At 41.5% G+C, this 20,589-nt stretch overlaps 1 protein-coding gene and 1 long non-coding RNA gene across 10 annotated transcripts in view; one reads left to right on the top strand and one right to left on the bottom strand.

Moving 5' to 3' along the window:
- Positions 1-4,315: 4,315 nt before the first annotated feature.
- Positions 4,316-7,161, bottom strand: LOC147655996 (uncharacterized). The gene is made up of 2 exons (XR_015279741.1): positions 7,051-7,161; positions 4,316-6,876 (listed from the first exon to the last, which is right to left on the bottom strand). It is a non-coding gene; the product is annotated as an uncharacterized LOC147655996 (long non-coding RNA).
- The window catches only part of RBM33 (RNA binding motif protein 33), a 100,368-nt gene continuing 86,920 nt past the window's right edge, over positions 7,142-20,589 (top strand). For 4 of the 9 annotated variants that reach the window (XM_086865349.1, XM_086865331.1, XM_086865321.1 and 1 more), the window contains exons 1-2: positions 7,162-7,431; positions 18,073-18,151. In XM_086865349.1, coding sequence (XP_086721475.1) covers positions 7,404-7,431; positions 18,073-18,151 — 107 coding nt within the window. In that variant the 5' untranslated portion in view covers positions 7,162-7,403. Of the gene's footprint in view, positions 7,432-7,454; positions 7,867-18,072; positions 18,152-20,589 lie in introns of those variants that run through there. The other 5 variants (XM_086865359.1, XM_086865356.1, XM_086865342.1 and 2 more) reach the window with 4 other exon arrangements.

The raw sequence follows: 20,589 nt of genomic DNA, 5'->3' as shown, positions 1-20,589 counted from the left end.
CTGAATTTCTACTTCATCTGAGAGCTGGTACATTGTGAGTAAAAATGACATAAATCCTATTAATTTCACACAGTGAAGGCCACTGGTAACATTCCTCCCTACTACAACCTCCCTTTACAAAAATCCATCTGAATCTTTAATACTAAGTCATGAAGAAAAAACAACCTAGAACTTAAAAAATAAGGTCTTTTCAATTAAAGATTTAAAAGCAGAAGGCACCTTATGTACCTTTTTCTTATCTTTCAGATAAAGACCTCTTGGGTAAGCTTGGTAAATCCTTATCTGCTAGATAAAGGGCCACTATGATGGGCCTTATCGCTTAATTAAATCCTGGTACTATGTACAATGAAGTCAATAATTTGTTATACAAGATAGCACTTCAACCTGTGCATTGGATAATGCATCTCTATCGGTTCCCTGTACCTCAGCCCACTGTAATGGGTCATGTTCCATATCCTGGGCTGCCTGGAATTTATTACATAGAGGGTACCTGGCTTAACGTGGACAGGCTGTGATAAATAAATCTGTTGGATCAACTAGGTAAATTAAAGTCCCCAAAGCAAACTGATTTGATACACAAGCCCTAATTCTAGAATTCTTCCTTATAAGGAATTTAGCTGAATGTAAAAAATTTGTGGATTTTGTACCAAATAAAATACTTGTTCTGCCAATGACTGCATTGGAAAAATAGTAAAACCAAAGTTAATGTTAGAATGTGTTGCAAAACCTATGGACCAAATGTAGCTACTGAAAAAAAACACCTGATAAGGTCTAAATCCTGACCATCTTCGTGTTCCTTAAGGCTCACATCATTCATTGCATTTGAATCCACACAAATCAGGATGAAAAGAGGAACTGATCAATAACAGCTATAGCAACTATCACTACATATCATACTGGCAAGGTCTTCCTGAATGTAAACCCAGTTCAAATGATTTTGTTTTCTACACAAACATATTTGCATAAAGCAGTCTAATACTTGCAATGTATTGCAATGCTTCATTTCACTAATTGGCTTATTAGTAATGTCCTAGAGTGATCTGTTCCTGGGTGTTTGGCAACAACACTTTTGTACATATGGAAAACCCATAAAATCAGGTGCATTGAAGGAGCTTTGAAGGAGCCCATTATGGCCTAAACTCATTACCCATTAGGCCCAGCAAACACAGAAAGTGGCTTGGTTCTGTAATAATGCACTGAAGCTCTCTAAGCCAGGAGTCTTTCCCTGGTAAATGTGGAAAATGCTGGACTCGAGACCTGTTACTGGCACTAATCTTGCTCAGTACAATAGAGACTCTGTGGATGGGATTTATTCCCCTTCACTTTGACCAAGAGAGGTCTCTCACAGCTAAGAACCACCATTCAGCCCATCTAATGTAACTGAGTAAAGGAGGTTACACAACGAGCTTAGCTCTGACCTTTACACAAGCAGAGGTAGACAACATTTAATCTCCCCTTAGAAAGAAGTCTTGAGGAGCATCTGACCATGGAGCTTTAGCAGTGCTACAAGGCAAGATGTCTGTCCATGGAGGATGGGACATTAAAATTCTCAGGTGCTCAGTAAGACAAAAGGTCCAGATGAGGATGTGGTTCATGCTGAAGATGGTGAGAGCTTTGGAGTGTGTTATCCTTACTAATTTATGTCAGAGATGTGCTCAGATCTGCACTCTCAATGCTAAACAGAGGCAACTAGCCACTGGAATAAACCATAAACTAATGAGATTATGCCACTCCAAATCACCCCCATTAGGATTATTCTGTAAATTTAGCATCTCCACACATCTACAGGGTTTATTGCTATCACATTCTGCTATCAGACAGGTGAGAGTGCAAAAACTGCTTCCAGGAACCGCTGGTATTGACGCCAGGATAAATAAGTTCGAAGTTGCTCGAGCTGTGTGCAGGAGTTGCTGGATTTCACAGCTGGCTACTTCTAGCAAATTGTACTCCTTTCTGTGCACAGTCCCAGAGGATTTACCCATAAATGCATAGACCTAGTTCTTGCATGTCTGGCAAACTCTTCTTGTATGCTCGCCAAGTTTTAAAGGGCAAGGAATCAACAGCTGGTAATTTATGCCAGGAAAACTACAGTGATCCAAACTCACCCCTCGTGTAATTCTGGTAAAGACAGCAGAGTTCCAGGGGAGAAGTTGTTGGCTTAGCAAAGCAAATTTTCACTGACATTTGAGAAATACACAGTATCAATTAAAGCAGAGCTAATTATTGCTACTATTATTTGCATTGCAGTAGTTCCCAGAGGCTTTTAATGGGATTATAGCCTTCTGGCACGAGGAGTTCTTAGGAACATGAGCTCGTATCTGGAAGTTCGTCCATGGCTGCTGACATTTGGTACCTGTGCACAATGTTCAGTGGGGATCCACAGAGCACCGTGCTTTGCTCACAGGTATGGGTCACAGGAATCAGAGCCACACGAGTTCCCTGTGGTGCCCTGAGGTTTGCCTACAGCCATCACATGTCCTCCTGCTCTTCTACAGCTTGGCCTGTGTCCAGAGAAAGCAAGCTCTTCCCAAAGCTCAGCATTTGGGCAAGGCCAACAATGCTGTACATTGGCTCCTTGTCAGGGAGTCTTGGGAAACACTCCTAACCTTTATTTATTCTGATGTGTTTATCATGGGGTACACCACTCCCTTTACCTAAGAATGGGGGATCTTAGAATTATCCACTATATTGAGTCATTCTTGAAAGGAAGGACTGCCTTACATTTGTCGACTTCACCCTGATTCATGTGCTGTCCCTGACACCAGATGGGATCTGGTGAAACGAAACAAAGCTTGGTAAGATTTCAAGCATCCAGACTGAATAAAACCTAGAAATAAACCACTGTAAAACATTTAACACTTGGATTTTCTTGGTATTTCTTGATTTCTTTTCACTAGATTCCTAAAATACATTGCAAATACTGGGGTCTAGAGCACTACCCACGCTTCTGAGTGATGCTTTTTGTTCAGAACCCAAAGTACATCCCAAAGCTCCCTGCAGCCAGTTGGAGCTGGTAAAAATTTATACATTTTACACTACAACAATGTATGTATTCTGTTGAGATTTCAATCTGTAGTGATTGACCAGCTTTTTTGGGACTCCACACGTGACACATCAATAACACACTTGACATGCTGCTTGTTGAAGCCATTTCTCAGCTCACAAGCTCTCCTGTTCTCCACCCTTGCAGCTGCTTAGGGAGTCCCAGGGTCATATAGCTCTGAAGAAATTACACTTGAAATAAGATGCATCAAATGGATTGCAGACTACAAGGCAGATAAACTGCAACAAGGGGATGAATGTGTAACAAAAATGCAAGAGGAAACAGAAAGAAAAATTATAGTGAAACCAAAATTTGATACACATGAACACTGCCTACAGCTCTGAATCTACAGTTAGTCATGGGGCTGTAACATATTCAGAAATGTTTCTGTTCAAAGTTTATCACTGGTGTTTTTCATATACTTTGTTTTAATCCTCATTTCTTCAATCTCTTTCCTTAAATAAGACATTTATTAGTTTTAAGTCTTTGCAATTTCCTAATCTGCCTCCCCCTTCCAGGGGATTGGCTCAAAAGGAAAGCACCTTTCACCTGTGTCTCTCTTTCAAGGGGTACTGCTGCCTCCTATGATTGCTGTCACTGCCAACAGGTCATAGATCAGGCCCAGTGGCACCTACAAGAGCACAAATTTCCTTTTGCACCCCACATTTGTACACTTTAAACCCAGAATTTCCTGTCAGGCGTGACAGAACATTTGCTGCATCACAGGATGCTAGTGAAATAACCCAAGAACTGTTTAGTATGTGGTTTGGAGGACTTCACCCAAAGACAGGTTTAACTTTGGATGGAAGATGGTGCCTCAGAGTGAGGTGTCACTGAGAGGTTCAGCACAAGCAGGTTATGAGATTGGATCACCCATCTGGGCCAGCCTGCCACACCACGAAAACTCAGTCTGCTTTTGTCAGTCTGGAAAGCAAGTTCACCAAGAGGTAACTGTGGTTCAAAAGCAAGTCAAAAGTATATTATTGTCAATGGAATTAGGAACCATTTGCTGTTGATAACACTGTTCTAAACACCCTCATATTAATTTCTAGTGTTTCATGGAATTAGACTTGGAAGGTTGCTGTATTTGATTTCTGACTGATTTTTAACCATTCAAGTATGCAAAAATAAATAATGATTTAAATATAAAAAAGATTAAAAAAAATATTATGCTTGCTCCAAAAATAAGTCACGAATTATCTTGCAAAGGAAATGTTAACATCCAAATCCACTGTAAATAAAACTGATAATGACTATTACTGTGAAAATAGGTTAATGGAGAGAAGTTAGGACACAATTTTTATTGAAAGATTTAAAGGAAGAAATCTGAGGGAGGAAATACAAAGCAACCTGCTCCAGTTAAGCAGTGAGTGTAGAACCAGGATTACTGGATCTTGAGTTCTCTCTCTGTCATTTACTTAATCCCCTTGCAAGACAATCTGTTGCATTACTGACTGCAACAGGATTTGCTTGGTAAAGATGCACAGGCAAATATTTATGCAGAACTTCCAAAAGTATTTTTTAAACTGATGATGATTAGTTCACATAAAGTAATTTTAATTCATGGGTTCCAGAAGCTGTATGTTAACTTTCTGAAAAGACACAAGCACATTTGCATTTTATAGCATGGCATAGGTAGTACAGAGAAAAAGTTGGAGTTTTTAATACAGAATCCATAGCAAGTACAGTTCCTGGAATTTGAAAATTCATAAAAAATTCTGAGTGAAGGTGAGTAGAGTCACCATATCTGCCTCTGTCATCATTTAGGTCCCTGTTCCAAACTTGCTGGAGTTTGGACACCTGGGATTGACCAATTTTTTTGTACCAGAGTTGTGCAAAGTGGCTAAAGTGTCTATATATTAACAAAATAATAGTTAAGTGTCCTGTTATTCGTCCTTAACATTGAACTGTTCTGTTAAGAGATTGGTTTCTGTTTGGACTGTCAGTCAAAAAAATTTGCTATTAAAATGAGCAAAACTATAGAGCATAAAATATCCATAAAATGCACTTCTACATATCTGAATTCCACAGAGATGACCATTGTGAGCACTGTTTATGTTTAGCAATTTCCCAGCACCAAACAAAGGGATACAGAGAATTTTGACAAGAGAGTTGTGAATTCTAACAGGCTGCAGCTGAGCCTGGCTGGGTCTTTAAAAGGCACAGCCTTTCAAGAGTCCAGGAAACTCCTTCCCTTGCCAGGAAACCCTTTTGTATTGCAAACCAGCTTCAGGAAAAAAAGATCAATACCGCGGAACAATTGGTGAACTCCTGGCCCCCCACTGAAATCATCATGGGGTTTTACTGTTGATAGCTGTAGTATTCACATATCGCCCTACATCAGGCAATCAGAGCTGGACTGATGGACTACACGTTCAATTATCAGCAAGCATCACCTACCAACAGCCTGTTTCCCAAATTACAGACAGAATTCAACTGAGTTTGTAGGAATACATAAAGAACAAACCTCTAGCTGTATGGCTGTGAAGAAAAACCTGAAAAATGAGATCAAATGCAATGTAGAGACAAGTCTGCAGGGAACACAGAACAAAGTGACATGAGAACTTCCCTATTCTCATAGCGAGGTTTTAATCAGATAAGGCTGATAATTTAAATACTAACATTGTTAATTATTTCCATGAGGACTTGTCCACTTGGGAAAGTTTTGCCGTTTACTTGAACTAGTCTTGTTATAGTAGGCTCCATTAAGCTGTTTTGGATCAGATTTGGTTTCCTTACAATTAGTATAACCTAGAAGTTTGTTTTATATCATGGCATAAATTTGTATTGCATTTAACCTGGCCTGTGCAGAAGTCTGGATTCCCCTGTTAAAACTTGGAGAAGTCAGGGAGGAAACTCAAAAGGAAAACTTTTTGGTAATTACTTTTCTGTGGATCAGTGATCCAAACTGATATACTCAGCAGCCACACCATGTCCTTTGAAAAGGAGAGGGGAACAAGTAGCCAAGCAGCCAGGAGGGAAGTGCTCAGAGTGCCAGCAGGATTCACAGCCTGCAGTTAACTAAACTGAGCTTGCTGTAACACTGAACCTGTAAAGGGAGAACTCGGGTGAGGTTTGAGTGGAAAACCAAGAACCACTTGGTCTGAACCTCTTTAGGTCAATTTATACATGGGTTAACTTCCCTATGTGCTCAAGCGTTGAAAGATGGGGGGCCACAGATTCAACGCACCCTAACCCATCCCCTTCATGGTGTATTTAATTCATTAACTCATGAGATTCTTCTGTCACCCAACAGGCAGCTGAACTTGGTGCTTCAAGCTGGACCTGTGGCTCCTGAAGCCTCAGTACAGTCCCGTGTGTCCAGTTCTGGGATCCTCCATTCAGGAAGGACATTGAAGGGCTGGAGCACAGAACGGCAGCGGAGCTGGGGAAGGGTCTGGAGCACAAGACTGATGAGGAGCAGCTGAGGGAGCTGCGGGTGTTCAGCCTGGACAAAAAGAGACTCAGGGGAGACCTTATCGCTCTCTACAGCCCCCTGCAAGGAAGCTGTAGCCAGCAGGCAGTCGGGCTTATCTCTAAAGCAATCTGCGACAGAACAAGAAGAGTCTTAAATTGCAGCGGGGGAAGTTTAGGTCGGACAAAACGCGCGATTAGAGATTGAAACGGGCTGCTCAGGGTGGTGGAGGAGTCACCGTTCCTGGAAGCACTCAAGGGAAGACTGGACGTGGCACTCAGTGCCGTGGTGTAATTTGTATGCTGGTGTTCCGTCTCGGGTTGGATTCCATGATCTTAGAGCTCTTTCCCAACCAAATCGACTCCGTGCTTCAGTGTGAGCCGCGCATTTCAGAGGTGGTACGAGGAGTCACCCATATCTGCAAGAGATATCCACAAACCCCCGTCAGGGAGCCTCCCATTCCCGCTGTTTGTCCGGGCCAGGGACACCTGCTCGGAAGCTCGGCCGCCCCTCCCGCAGCCCGGATAGTGAACGCTGCCCGTGCCCCGCCCCGGCCCGGCCGCCATTCCGCCCTCACGGCGCCCCCACGCACGCGCGCCTCCCGCCCCGCCGCCGCGCACGCGCACCGCCCTCCCGCCCCGCGCACGCGCGGGGAGCGCCGGCGTGACCAACCAGCGGCGCGCGCCGCCCGCCCGCCCCCACCGCGGAGGCGGGGCCGAGGTCCGCCGCCGGCCCAGGATGCAGCGCGGCGGCGACGGCGGTGGCGGCCGCCATGTTGTGCTAGTTTGTTGTTCTCCGGCGGCGGGAGCGGGGCCCGCCGGGCGCTGAATCCGAGCCCTTCCCGGCCCGTTGCCCGTGTCCTTCGCCGCGGCACCGGCACCCGCCGCTCCGGCGGGCGGCACCGCGGCGCTGCCGCGACCCGCCGCCTGGGCCGGGCGAAGAGCCATGGCTGCCGCGCTGGGAGGAGGCGCAGGTGGGTGCTCGGGGGCCGCGCCCGGGGAAGCGGGGCCTGTCCGGGGCGGAGGCGCCACCGCTGCTGCGGGCCTGGCCGGGACCGACGTGGCCCGTGTGTTTGGGGCTGGGGGAGCGCGGATCGAGGGGAGCAGGAGCTGCCCTGGCACCGCAGATTCCCGGGAGCGCCGCTCCGGGTCCTGGGAGTCGGCGTCGTGCGGCCATGGGAGGTGTTGTGGCCCCTCGGCCGGGGCAGGGCCCGGAGGGACAGCGGCCTCGGCGCGGGTGCGGGGCCTTCGGGAGCATGGGTGTTTTATTGAAAGATGTTCACAGGATCACTTAGGTTGGAAAACATCTCTGAGACCATCCAGTCCAACCTATCACCGAACACCACCGTATCAACTAAAACGTGATACGAAGTGCCACGTGCAGTCTTTCCTTAAACACCTCTAGGATGGTGGGTATTTTTTTACATAGTTTTTACAGGCACACGTGTGTGACTTGAGTAACACGTCTCTAATCTGCGGTGTAGTTATAACTTATTTCGTTGTCTGTTCAGAAGGAGATCTCGCTTGAAAAGTGTGAAAATGAAGTCAGTGCTTTACCCCAAGACTCTCAGATGTTCGTTCCACTGTGCTTCTGCATGACTACGGGCATCTCGATACGCGGCATTTTACTAGCTCAAAACCCTCTGTGGTTTTGATTAAGCAGACTTTAAAATGAGAAAATATGGTTGGGTGATTAAAGGAAAGTCTGTCAGGGGTCTCTCCGGAGTGTTCAGGGGAGATCTAGTTAAGAGGATATGTTTATTTCTGGGCTTGTTTTCAGTAGGAGTAGCAGTTTTTGATAAAGGCGGATCAGAGTGGTCAATTGACCCATTTGTCCTTGTTTGTACAAAAGTTTTTGGTGATTTAGTCTTTGTAAGTTGTTGTCGAGGACGAGAGGGATGGCTGTTTCAGTGCTCACTCAGCTGAAGGGTCTGATTGTGCTCTGTGGTTGGTTTGATGGGTAAGCAAGACACATAAACATAATTACGTTTTTATGGTAAGTATTGCCATACATAAATTTCCAAATTTAGGAGTTGAGTTTGGGAAGAAGGCTGGAAAGGACAGCACTACTGGTAAAATAGCAAATAGTCTAATATCTTGAGCATAGTTATAATAGTGTTAAATATACTGCAATATTTGAGTTACTTTTCAAAAATCTTTGTGTTAATTTCTGTGGTTCAGACCTGTGGTTCCACTTGTGATGTGGAAGTAAGGTTGCCATTCATGTCTTGGGTGGAAGTTTTTGTGGTATTATGAGGATATATTAATTTAAAGGAAGTGTCACTTTGGAAGCATTTTGGTTCTTGTGTTTAAAACTGCTTCAAGTGGAATAAATGTGCTTTCACAAACAAGGGTGTGTGCTGCAGCAGACAAACTTCAACAAAGTGGTGAAACTGCAATTTCAAAGCTGATATTTGTTGTTGTGGAGCTCATTTGTGTCCAAGGGTGAATTGGGATCCCTTTGTTCTAAATGGGCACAAGCAGTTGTTTGTTCAGCATTCACACTGTGCTCATCAGTAAATGGTGGCCACTTAAATATGATCCCTGCCCCATATAGACAGTGTGTGTTCACTCTTGGTGATCATTGTGCAGCACTTGCTGAATGGAGGAACCCACAGGTCACACATTTATGACCATGTGACTACTCAGGGAAAATTCCTGGTTGAGGTTGTTAAATGCACTTCTAAAGCCCAGTCATGAAATCCTACAACTTACAGAAATGGAATATGCAACTGTTTTTGGAAAGGGGCTGCTATCTAAAGTCAGTAGTGGTATCATGCAAAAGACGCTCTGAGCTATAAGTGGTTTTGGTCATTTTAAGTTTTAACTGTAGAAACTAATGTTGGGGATTTAGTTTTTTAATTTTTGGGGTATGGGAAAGACTTCAAAATACAGACATAACAGCACCTCACTGTTTTTTGGGTTTTTTTTTGAAAAAAGGTTAACGATTGGTAAAACAGTACAAAATAGGTATTGGAAATACAAGTTGGTGTTAATTTGATTACATTGTAGCATAACAGCTGACAAAATTAGATAGTTTTGGCTTTGAGGATGCAGATTAAAGTTTAAGTCCTCTGTAAAGGTATGTTGCAGGACTGAGAATGAAATGTGAAATGTCTGCCTTGGCTGAACATGTAAATGTATTTGATGGAAGGAAGGTAATTTGTCTGTTGGACAGCATGTATGGACTTCTTGGTCGTTTATAATCTTTAAAGCTTTGGGGAAATACTGGTATGATTCTTAAAAATAAAGCATTCACAATACTTTTGTTACCAGATGTGTTGGTGCAGCAAAGCTTTCTAAGGATGAAGGTTAAGGCTCTTTTGGTGTTAGGTTTCACAGACTAGGAAGTTTTCAAGTGATGGTTGGTGAGCTCTCTGGGAGTAATTCACAGTTGCATAATAGTTGGCAAATTCTTTAGCTAATCAGCCTGATTCAGCCTGCTTCTAATTCTATAATGGCTGCATGTTGAAACATGAGAAGTTGAGGTGGGTGTGCTAGGTGATGAGGGGCCTTGAGGCCTCACAGTTCCGCACTGATAAGGCAATGGTTCCCAAACTTTGTTCCAATTTTACATACAAAAACAAAACCAGAGGAAACACTGAATATTGAGTAACATAATCTTAAAGGGTGAGTACAGACAGGATGGAGGCTTTCTCTTCACAAGGAGCCATGTGGAGAAGACAAGGGACAATGGCTACAACTTGCACCAGGAGAGGCTTCACTTGCTACTGGAAAGACTTTTCGGGGAGGACAATCAGTCACTGAAAGAATTTCCTCAAAACATGAGGGAACATCTGTTACTGGAGGCTTTCAGGATATGTTTGGATAGGATGATAGGTAAACTATCTCATCTAGGCTCCCTTTTTCCTGGGAGACCAGGTGGTGTTGGAAGAATCCTTCAAACCTGGACTGTTATGTGATTTAATGATCATATAAGATAACAACCATTTTGTATAGATGCTGATTTTTTTTCATGATATTTACTGCAGTCAGTATGCAGCTTAATTTCAGTCTCATTTAGGGAGAGATGGTTACAGGGTAAACAGGAAACCATGTCCAAAACAAAGCAAGGAACACCTTTTCATTGTCTACTATACTGCAGTAAAGGAAAATTATTGTGAATTTTCTTCCTTTCAGATTAGTTTACTTGTGGTGAACATTAGTGGCCTAGAAGACTTTGGGTGGAGATGTCCTTGGGTTGTGAGTCATGACATGGGATGGAGTGGAGGAGGAGTTGGAGAGGGTCCCATTGACAGCATGTGTCCCTTCCTGCTGAAAGTCCTGTACCAAGAATATCAGAATGGATGTTTCTTTACCTCTGAGGCTGTCATGGGCTTCATGTCGTTTGAGCATGTATGAGGTTTGCTGTTGCACTCTCAGCAGTGCAAGGGCTTCAAAAGTCTCTTGTGAAGCAGTTGATACAAAGTGGAGAAAAGCTGATACAGCTGGCACAGCATGTGTGGTACATTTCTGTGTGTTGTGGGTCACTTTCCAAGGATGTAGCAGAAATTGTCCAGTGTTACAAATTCAGTTGAACTTACTGTGTTTCAGACTATTCAGCAGTGGCATCCAGGGGCTTCTTTATTTGTGCCTAGGTGGTGCACACACTAAAACTCCAAGTCTTAAAGGCCTATGGAGTTTACAGTTCATGAAATAATATGCTCAGGGGTGTACCAAGGACTAGTGCCCTTGTGTTATACTTAGTATTGTATTAAGAACTATGCCAAGAAACAGTGCTGCCTTAATGTGCTTGAGGCAGGGACATGTCCTTTAAACAGAGCAATTTTTAATCTCTCTGCTTTTTTGACAAAGTTTCAGTCTTCTGAATGTTTTTTCTTTTCAGGTCATCCGAAATAAACATAGCCTTAGTATCAGTTGTTTTTACAAAAGTCAGGCCAAACTTTATTGTATCAAATATTAAACTTCAGATTTTAGGTCACATAGAATTTGTTGTCCAGAGTTTAGGATTTTGGCTGCCATAGGATTGACCAATAATCTCCAAGTTAGTGATGTGATTCCTCTGTTATGTTGTAATGCAGCCTCATTTTTAACTATAACTTTTGGTTACTGTGAAAGATGCTGGAGAGTTTATGGAGAGTTGCAGTTTCATCAGTGTCCAAATCCATTTGGGAACCAAGCTCATGTGGATTTCATTTAAGCTCTCAGCCTTCCTTTGCTCTTCAGCATTTGTAAAACAAGGACTGTGGCACTTACAGTTTTCCAAGGCAAATATATTTTTTAGTTCCATCAGACTTTGAAAGTAATTATTTCTTTATTTTAAAATAATTATTTTTATTTTTTAATATTTCAATTTTTATTGTGAGTTGGTGCTGTTTGGTTTAGATGTAGGTTATTAATTAAATAGAAAAGGCCTTATTTCTTTCAAGCATTTATTAGAGAATTTCAGTTACAGGCAGCATTTAATTAGTTCTGGTCTTGCATGTTGCTAGTGACTTGCTTTGCATACAACCTCTGAAAAAAAGTTGGTTTTGAGGAGATAAAAAAGAATTTCTCTCCTGTAGAACTTACTTTTCTCTGCTCTTTTTCTTTTTTTTAGGAGGTTAAACTCTGTCTATAGTAATGTTTTGGAAACAAAACATGAAATACTCTAATTGGGGAATGTGTTAGGCAATTGTTAGGCTATTATAAATACTTAGTCACCAGGTACTTAAGGCTTCTATGAGTAATTGTTTACCAATATCAAGGCTGCCTGATGTCTGTTCCTGAACACGTAAACTAAACTGAGTGTGGTGTATTTGTCCAATGTGGTATTAAGACTGGATGTGATTTTTGGGATAGTGTAGAAAGGTTAATTTTTTTGTAGCAAGTGGGACTGGATTTGTTGTGGACTTTGTGAAGTGTTGTGTTTATTGCACAGACTTGGATTCAGAAATTCTTGTTGACCTCGTGGGTTTTTCCCTGCCAGATGCTATCAGGATTCGTTACCAGAAGTTTTTGTTCAGCTGGTGTTAATAATACAGTTAGATTGCCAGCCTGTGCTACTGGCACAGACATTCCTCATGAAACCTGTTATTTTGTATTGCGTAGCAAGAGATACCAAAATCCAGTTCACTGTTAAGCTGTGTTTACATGGTGTACTCAAGTGCTGAAAATCAAGTTTTTACCATTCTTTTGTGTTGTGTAACCTTTAGCAATGAAATATGATGAAAAATATTTTGTAGAAATATGCTATTACATAAAGGCAATCTGGTAAAATGTTTTTAATCTGGAGTCTTGTTCCTGAAATGCTGTCAAGTTGTCATGTTTAGTGTATTGAATGGGATAGAGCAAGATGGACTTGTTACATTCAGTAATATTTGAACAGTAGAGAAATAGTAGTTTTTTCATGTGGTAAATTACTTTTTCCCCTCTAATTTTTTGTTCTTTTTTTCTTTTACGAGCTCCCTTACCTATCATAGAATCATATTTGGTTTATTATTATTTTGCCCCAAAGCAGTGAGGTTTATTACTTCATTGAAGGTTTAGTTACTTTCATTGAAATAACCTGTTGGGTAAAGAGTATAGGACTTTTTTATCCACTGAACTGTAGGATCATTGTAGCATCTCCATCTTGTTTTGGGTAATGAGAAGTCTTCAGTGCCATTTCAGTGCTTTAAACTGCAATAATCTTTATGTTCTTGAAAGTGTACTGCTGAAACAAACCAGAGCACAGAATTTTGGACTGTTAAGGTTTGTGAGACAGCACCTGGTTAGTGTTCCAGAAAGCTTTCAGGTGTAGGTCTAGGAGAACTGAAAATGCAGTCATCAAATGTTTTCCTTACTCCAGAAATCTTGGCCATGTCACTGCAGTAAAATACTCCATCGTAGCAACAGTTGCTATGTGTGACTACCTTTTTAGGCTGTTAGTACCATTTTAAGATGTTAAGAGCTCTGCAATGTTCTGCTGATTCACCTCCTACGCTTGTGAGACTTGACTGTGCAGCTTAAGACTTCCATTTTACATAGAAAAATTAATGAGGATTTTATTGAAGGAGTGTCCACAAAGTTAGAAACTGCCATCAGCACAGCCAGAGAAGAAATGAGGCTTGTATTTTGTGGATTTCTGGTGTGGATAATCTGTTGTCATTGAACAGGAGAAAAGATACCAGTTTTGGCCATGTATCATAAAACCAGAATGTAAACTGTATGGAACAATCAGTGCTGGTGCTGCAGCAGGGTAAATATAAATAAAATAGGAACCTTTTAGTGTGGGGCCCAAGTATGTTTGTGTTCATTCTACTTCACAGCTGGCCAGAGCCTTGCATGGCAGGCTAGTCTAACAAATTAGCCAGTGTTAGTCCTTCTCTGCAGCATCCTAAAACTTCCCTGCCACTTGGATCACAGTGGTTTTCATAGAACTGCAGTAGGAAGCCAAGTGGTGGATTGATTTGTTTTTTCCCTCTAGAACTGGTTGGTTCTGCTTCCTTATTCAGTTAATGCTTTTTGGGGTTTGATACATCTCTTTTGGTATGCTGTGGGGCTTTTTTTGTTTTACTTACTAGTTTTGCCTGGAAGTTAGAGGGAGGTTAGTGTGTTTAGAGATCACCTGTCAGCATCTTCCAGTTGGTACCCAGCTGATGCACAAGCATCATCTTTGTGAGCTTTGCTTTGGATGCCTGGAATTGTGAGGAGGAGCTGTGGCCAGCGCCTGGCGTGTCTTAGCAACAGTTGCTGTGTACAGCTGCACCAACAGGACTGGAGGAGATGCAGAACTTCTTCCCTGCCATAGACATTTTAGTGCTTTAAAAGCTTATGTTCATGGATTCTAACCATCCATTTGTTTTTCCTACTATTTTTCACACAGTAATCCTGAGAATTATTTTTTTAAAAAAATAAACTTTGGCTGTTGCTCTCAGTGATTGTGTACTCTGCTGGCGCTGGGTGGTTTTATTTCTGTACAAGTTAATGTTTTGCAGGCATTTAACCACCCATGACCCAAACATTGACAAAGTTTCTCAAGGAGAAGCAGCTATAAGTGGTACATTGATTGTTATTTACTCGTATTTTGCAATGTTACTGCCTAGACAGCTCGAAGAAAAATAAAAGCCTGTGTGGTTTAAGAAATGGAGAAAAAATGATGCCTCATGAGATCTGTTAGGTATCATATCACATTGCAGGTGCAAGGCCTGAGTCCATTTCATGGCTGCTGTCTCACAAATAAAGCTGGCACAGAATGCTATTTGTAGATGTGTGACTGTTGTGACCTCCTTTTCTAAAGGAAAGCTACAACCTGCTCTGGACTCTGACAGGCCTTAATGTCAAAATGGCATAATTTGTAATGCTCATTGTCAGCGTCAGCTGTCACAGAATAAATAAGCATAAAAAAGAAAAGCTGTCTCCTTCTGTCCTGGAGATCTTTATATCATGTGTGTTTAGATGGGGAGAGGAGAGATGAGAGCAGAGAGGTGAAAAGGACATGTGAAGCAGTTCTTGAAAGCTGTGGTCGCTAAAGGCAAATGGACCAGTCATTTTTGAGGTTTTTTTGTGTCCTGCTCAGGAGGGCAATGGAGGAAAAGACCTTTGCTGGATGTAATTCAGCTTTGAATTTTGGTAGAAGTTGCTCATAAATAAGGAATAGCATGTGAGAATTTTGTAGGGGCTGGAAGAGCTGGAGGGTGGATTTGTGTTGTTGGGTGAGTGGTGACAGTGCAGGTCCACACTAGAAATGTGCCAGGAACTTGGACCGTCCTTTGCTGTTGTTCCTTCACTAGCAGCAATAATAGGTTGAAACATTTTTATGACTGTGAAACTTTGATATTTGGATTGGAAAAGTTAACTGTGAGTTATATCAAAAAGTGTTTTACTGTGCTGTGGAGAGAAGAAAGTTTTGGTGTGTAATTTTGTGTTGTCTAGATTTAAACCTGGCTGATATGAAGGTCCATCTCTGGCAGGATTGTGTGCTAAGAGCTCAGATTTTCAAGTGCTCTTGGTTTATAATACAACTCTAGTGCTAAATGGGTGCCTGGCATGAAAAAACGTATCTTGTAAGCAGCCACAGCTTAAAAAGAATTTACTGTCTTCCTGATGGTGATCATTATCCTGAGCTGTGTTAGGCAGTATGTGGACACTTGTTATTTGGGTTACTGCCAAACCAGCTGTTTTACCTTTAAAAAGAGTCTTTGGTTGTGGTGGTGGTGGTGTTTACAGCAAGTCAGTGGATTACTGTAATCCAGCTCTAAGAACAGCGTCAGTGCAGGATATTTGTGCCCTTAAAATGTCCGTGCAGTAAGACAGTCACTGCAGCGTGGTGTTGAATGACCATAAAGAGAGCAATGTGGCCCTTTTTTTTTCCCCCCCAGAGACCACAGAATTAGTTAATTTAGTCTTAAAGAGGAAGGTGGGAAATACCTGTGTATTTGTTTGGCTTTCCTCTCTGAGTAAAAGAGGAATTGGAAGAGGAGGTTGCAATATGTAGATGCTTGAGCAGAAAAATGTAAAACTGTTTTCAATGGTTTTAGCTCATGTAAATCAGTTAAAATAGAAAATATTAATTAAAATGCAGACATATCTGTTGATAGTAAAGGGGAGAACCTTATCAAGGTGAATTATTTCAGCCTACTGTTTTAAAATAATTGTCATAGTTATCTCATGTTGCATCATAATTCATACTGAGTACTTTCTCTTCCATAGATATTTATGATTAAAATTTCTGGTTTGAGTGTTCTTAATATAGTGATGTTGCAAGATCTAGATTTTCTCTTCTTAATCTTTTTACCTTCTTTTAAACTTTGGTCAGAGACTAACTGATATTTTGATAAGATGAAGTGAGAAGTGAATATTTTTGTCATTGCACGTGGGAAATATTCATTTAAGGATAGTAGGCTGAGTTTAAAGAGCTGAAGACGGATTTGGCTTTGGAGGTTTATTACAAAAAACCCAGTTGAATGAAACAGTTGTTCCTTGGCAGTGTACTTGGTCAAAGAGGTGAATGCAAATAGGCTCAGGAGGGTGAGTGGATTTATGGAATCTTAGTGATCCCAGATCAGTGTCAAACTGCAAGGACTGGATTGCTTGACCTTGTGTATTTTGCAGACCGTTTAACTGCAGCAGGTTTCCCTCTGTGGTGAGCATAAATTTTATTTGTCTGCTTGTTTGATTCTTACTGAAGTTGTTAAAATGTATGAAAAGGGAGTGAATCGAGGTGTGCATTCTCTGTTGGGCTGTAGTCAGAGGAGAGTGGAGGTTGAGGGTATGTGCTTGTAGTTTCCAGGTCACCAGACATGATGTCTGAACAGAGCAAATGACCTTTGCCTATTCTTGCAGAGAAATGGAAGTTTTTATATTTTTAAATTAGCAAAATTCGTCATTTGCTAACTAAGCTATGCAAGAGGAAGTGGTGCTCTGAATTGGGGTATTTCTTGAGAGAAATATGGAGCAGCAGTTGTTTCTTGGAAGGCAAATACATGTTTAGGTACAGAGTGTAATCTGCTTCAGTGACTTCTGGTGGTTTTAGTGCCCCAGTTGAGATGATTGATGGTCCTTCCACCTGACTTCTCTCTTCTGTGTTGCATTGCTGATGCTGACCTGCCCTGTGCAGATCTGACATTTACTCCTATTTTCAAAGTGCCTGTGCAGGCTCAGCGTTAGTGGATGAACTTGTGGCCTCCAAGGCAAGCAAAGATTTGGCAGATGATGGTACTATCACTTCCACTGCACCTGGTTTCATGCATTTCTGGGGAGCTGGTGCTTCTGCAAGGACCTTCATTGGCAGAATTTGCCAGTGATTTAGCTCATGCTCTGTTTTCCTTGGGTAATCCTTCTTGCAACAGTGAGAATTGGCAAAGCTGTGTAGTACATTCAGGGTTTTTTTTATTGTTGAAGTATGGAGATGTCAGTTGATAGTGGCTGACCATCAGCCAGAAGTGTGCCCAGGTGGCCAAAAAGGCCATTTTGGTTTGTGTGTGTGGCCAGCAGGGCAAAGGCTGTGGTCGCCTCTTTCTACTTGGTACTGGTGAGGCCCCACCTTAAATTGTGTGTTCAGCTTTGGGCCTCTCACTGCAAGAAAGACACTGAGGTGCTGGAGTGTGTCCAAAGAAGGGCAGGAGTCTGGAGCACAGGTCTGACAAGGAGCAGCTGAGGGAGCTGGGGGGGTCAGCCTGGAGAAAAGGAGGCTCAGGGGGACCTTATCGCTCTCTATAACCACCTGAGAGGAGGTAGCCACGTGGGTCTGTCTCTTCCCCCAGGTAACAAGGGACAGGATGAGAAGAAAGGGCCTCAAGTTGTGCCAAGGGAGGTTTAGATTGGATGTTTAAAAGCATTGGAAAGCTTTGGAGCAGGCTTTCCAGGGAACTGAAGTTATCATCCCTGGAAAGGTTCAAAAATGTGGATATAGCGCTTGAGGACATGGTTTAATGGTGAACATGCTGGTGGAGCTCAGCTGATGGTTGAAATTGGTAATCCTACAAGTATTTTCCAGCCTTAATGATTCTTTAATTCAATGCTGGTGTTCATCTGTTTTCTTCATGTTAATTAAAAAATAGAAAAGGTATTTTCACATCTTCTAAACAACATGCACACCCCCACAGCCACCCAGAAAATCCCATCTGTGTGGTTGCTTTGGCAACCTTTCACTTCTGTAAGAATTACTTAATGTAGTCACCTTTTTTTTACAGATGATGACTTTGATCAGTTTGATAAGCCTGGTGCAGAAAGGTCTTGGAGAAGAAGAGCTGGAGATGACGACTGGGACAGGTAGGTTGAATATTTTCATGTTCAATTTCTGTATGCTGAATTGCATTGTTCTGTTTTCCCATTCTGGCATTTTGTACTCTAACATTTAGAGCAGTGCACATTTAAATTCTAATGAAGATGTTGGTTGTTTTGCATGTGTCAGCCAATGCTAGATTGTGCCAAACATGTACTTGCCTTGAGGAATATAGAGCATTGTGAAGAGATGCCATTTAAAATTGGATAAATACAAAGTATTTGTGGTGTGTAATTTTGCAATTAATGTTTTGGTTTTGCTTTTAAATATTTAGTAGACCTAGGTGGTTTAAATAGAATTTTCTAGTTCCTGAATTTTCCCAACTTAATTTTTAAAATATTTTTTACTTTAACTTGATGTTTAAATTATTATCCTCAGAGTTCTAGTTCAGTTTTAAATTGGGGAAGAGGAGGAGAGCTTAGGCATGGGCTTCTTCCACAGTATGACTGTTTTTAAAGATTTAGAGATGTGTGTGTTGTGGGTTATTTTGAGGGAGAATGTGTGTTCTTTTATGAGACAGGAATCAAGCTGCTAGCTACACTGGTCTACTCTTTTTGGGAGAAAACTTTTCACTTGCATCTGTTATTTTTCTGTGATTTCTTTTTAGTAATAGACTTGTTCAGATTTTGCCAGTGGTTTTCACTTGAAAATGGAGAAAAACTATTCCAAGTAGATTTCTGTCTTCTCTAATAATCACTCAATTGATTGTAGTAAACAAATTTCACTGTAAGTAGTTTTCCACTGAGCTGAGCCCTTGGAGTAAATCAAGTGCTCTACATTTATTGTCATTCCAGAGGCATTAGTTTCCTCTTCCTTGGTTTTCTGCTAGGTTAAGTGGGTAGTTTTCATTGCTGCAGGGGGTGAGTATGTGACTGAGGAGTTTGGACAGTAGCTCTGGTGTATATACAGGGTGTTGGGCTGTTTGCTGGTGAGCTGTGTCTGCTCTCTGTCAGGCCAGTACAGCTGTTAGATGGTTGGATGCTCAAGTGCACCAAGGAACTGCTCTGGTTGGAGTGTAATTTAAAGTAACTTGCTCCGGCTGGGTCACTGCTGTGCTGCTTCACGTCCCCAGGATTGGCTATTCAGAAGCCTTAAAATCTGTATTACAGGCTGAATGTTTTGTATGAGACTATTTTCTGAACTTTCGGCCTTTGTTGCATGAATGGCTGGGCTCTTAGCTGCTAACTGGTCACATTTGGGTTTAGCTGCCCTACTCATCACCTGAGAAAATTTGGAAGAGTCAAACAGCTGTTGCATCAGACGTTGGAAGCTTTTACCCAGTGGTAAACTCCTTGTGCAAAGCTGTTTCTAATAGGGCTTGACAGTAGTTTTAGAGTATTTGCACCAAGTTGAGACTTTGAAGAATACAAGGACTTAGTTTTGAAAAGCATTTTAATTTGTGTTTATTATTAACTGTATTTGATTAAAGAGACATGATCAATAACTCAATAGTGAAATTGTCAGGGAAGTGGTTTCAGATGCAGACCAGAAGATTCATCTTGCTGATAATTTCAGAAATTTTATCTTAAAACTGTATCTAATAACTTGCATGTGTTAAAATATTTGTTGGTTGATATTATTCTCTTCAAACTGCGAAGCTGTCTTTTTAAGTGTTGAGTTCTCTGGGTGTCTTGGCAGTTACAAATGCTGTACATGGATATGTTGCTTAATGTAATTGTTTGGGGTTTTACCTGCTGGCCTAATTCAATATAGGACATAGTTTCTTGAAGATGGAAAAAAGCCTGGATGAACACAGTAGTCTCTGTGTTTTAATCCTTCATGCTTTGTTTTCAACTGAAGCATCATCGGACTGGGGGAGAGATGGACTTCTGTTCGTTACACATCTTCATCAACCATCACCTTTACTGTGTTGTTACTTGACTGAGTCCCAGCCCCAGTCACTTAAATAATTTTGAATTTTCAGATCTCCATCCTTTCTCAAACTCTGGAGGGTGTTAACTGAGAGTCAGAAGGCCCTAGTTATTTGGGAGTACAAATGTAACCTTGTTCTTGGAGAATTTTTCCCATTTTTTACAAGTTCTTTTCCTGAAATATTTGTCCTTGCTACTGCTCGTGTTTAATGAGGTATGTTTATGAAATTGGAGACTTAGGAGGGTCAGTCTGATGTCTTTATCACGTTAATTTATACATTTATCTCATTAAGGAGCCCAAAGCTTTCATTTGGGTAAAACCTACATTTCTGGTGTAGAGAGCACATTTCTGGTGCTCTCCTTCAAGATGATAGGGTGGATTTAGTGGCTGATTTTTGCTGGAATTCACTTGTTCAGATAATTCTTTCACATTACTGATTTCTCTGTTCTGGTTGAAAACTTCCCACTTTTTGTCTGCTTTTTTTTGGAGGTGGTTTTTTGTGTGTTTTTGGGTTTTTTTTTTCTTATTTGAGAAAGCAAATTTATTCAGTGAG

This window comes from Cyanistes caeruleus, chromosome 1 (assembly GCF_971803275.1).
Source record: "Cyanistes caeruleus chromosome 1, bCyaCae1.hap1.1, whole genome shotgun sequence".
In the NCBI taxonomy this organism is placed as follows: domain Eukaryota; kingdom Metazoa; phylum Chordata; class Aves; order Passeriformes; family Paridae; genus Cyanistes; species Cyanistes caeruleus.
The sequence above is the reverse complement of the archived record's forward strand: the minus strand, read 5'-3'. Positions and strand labels throughout refer to the sequence as shown.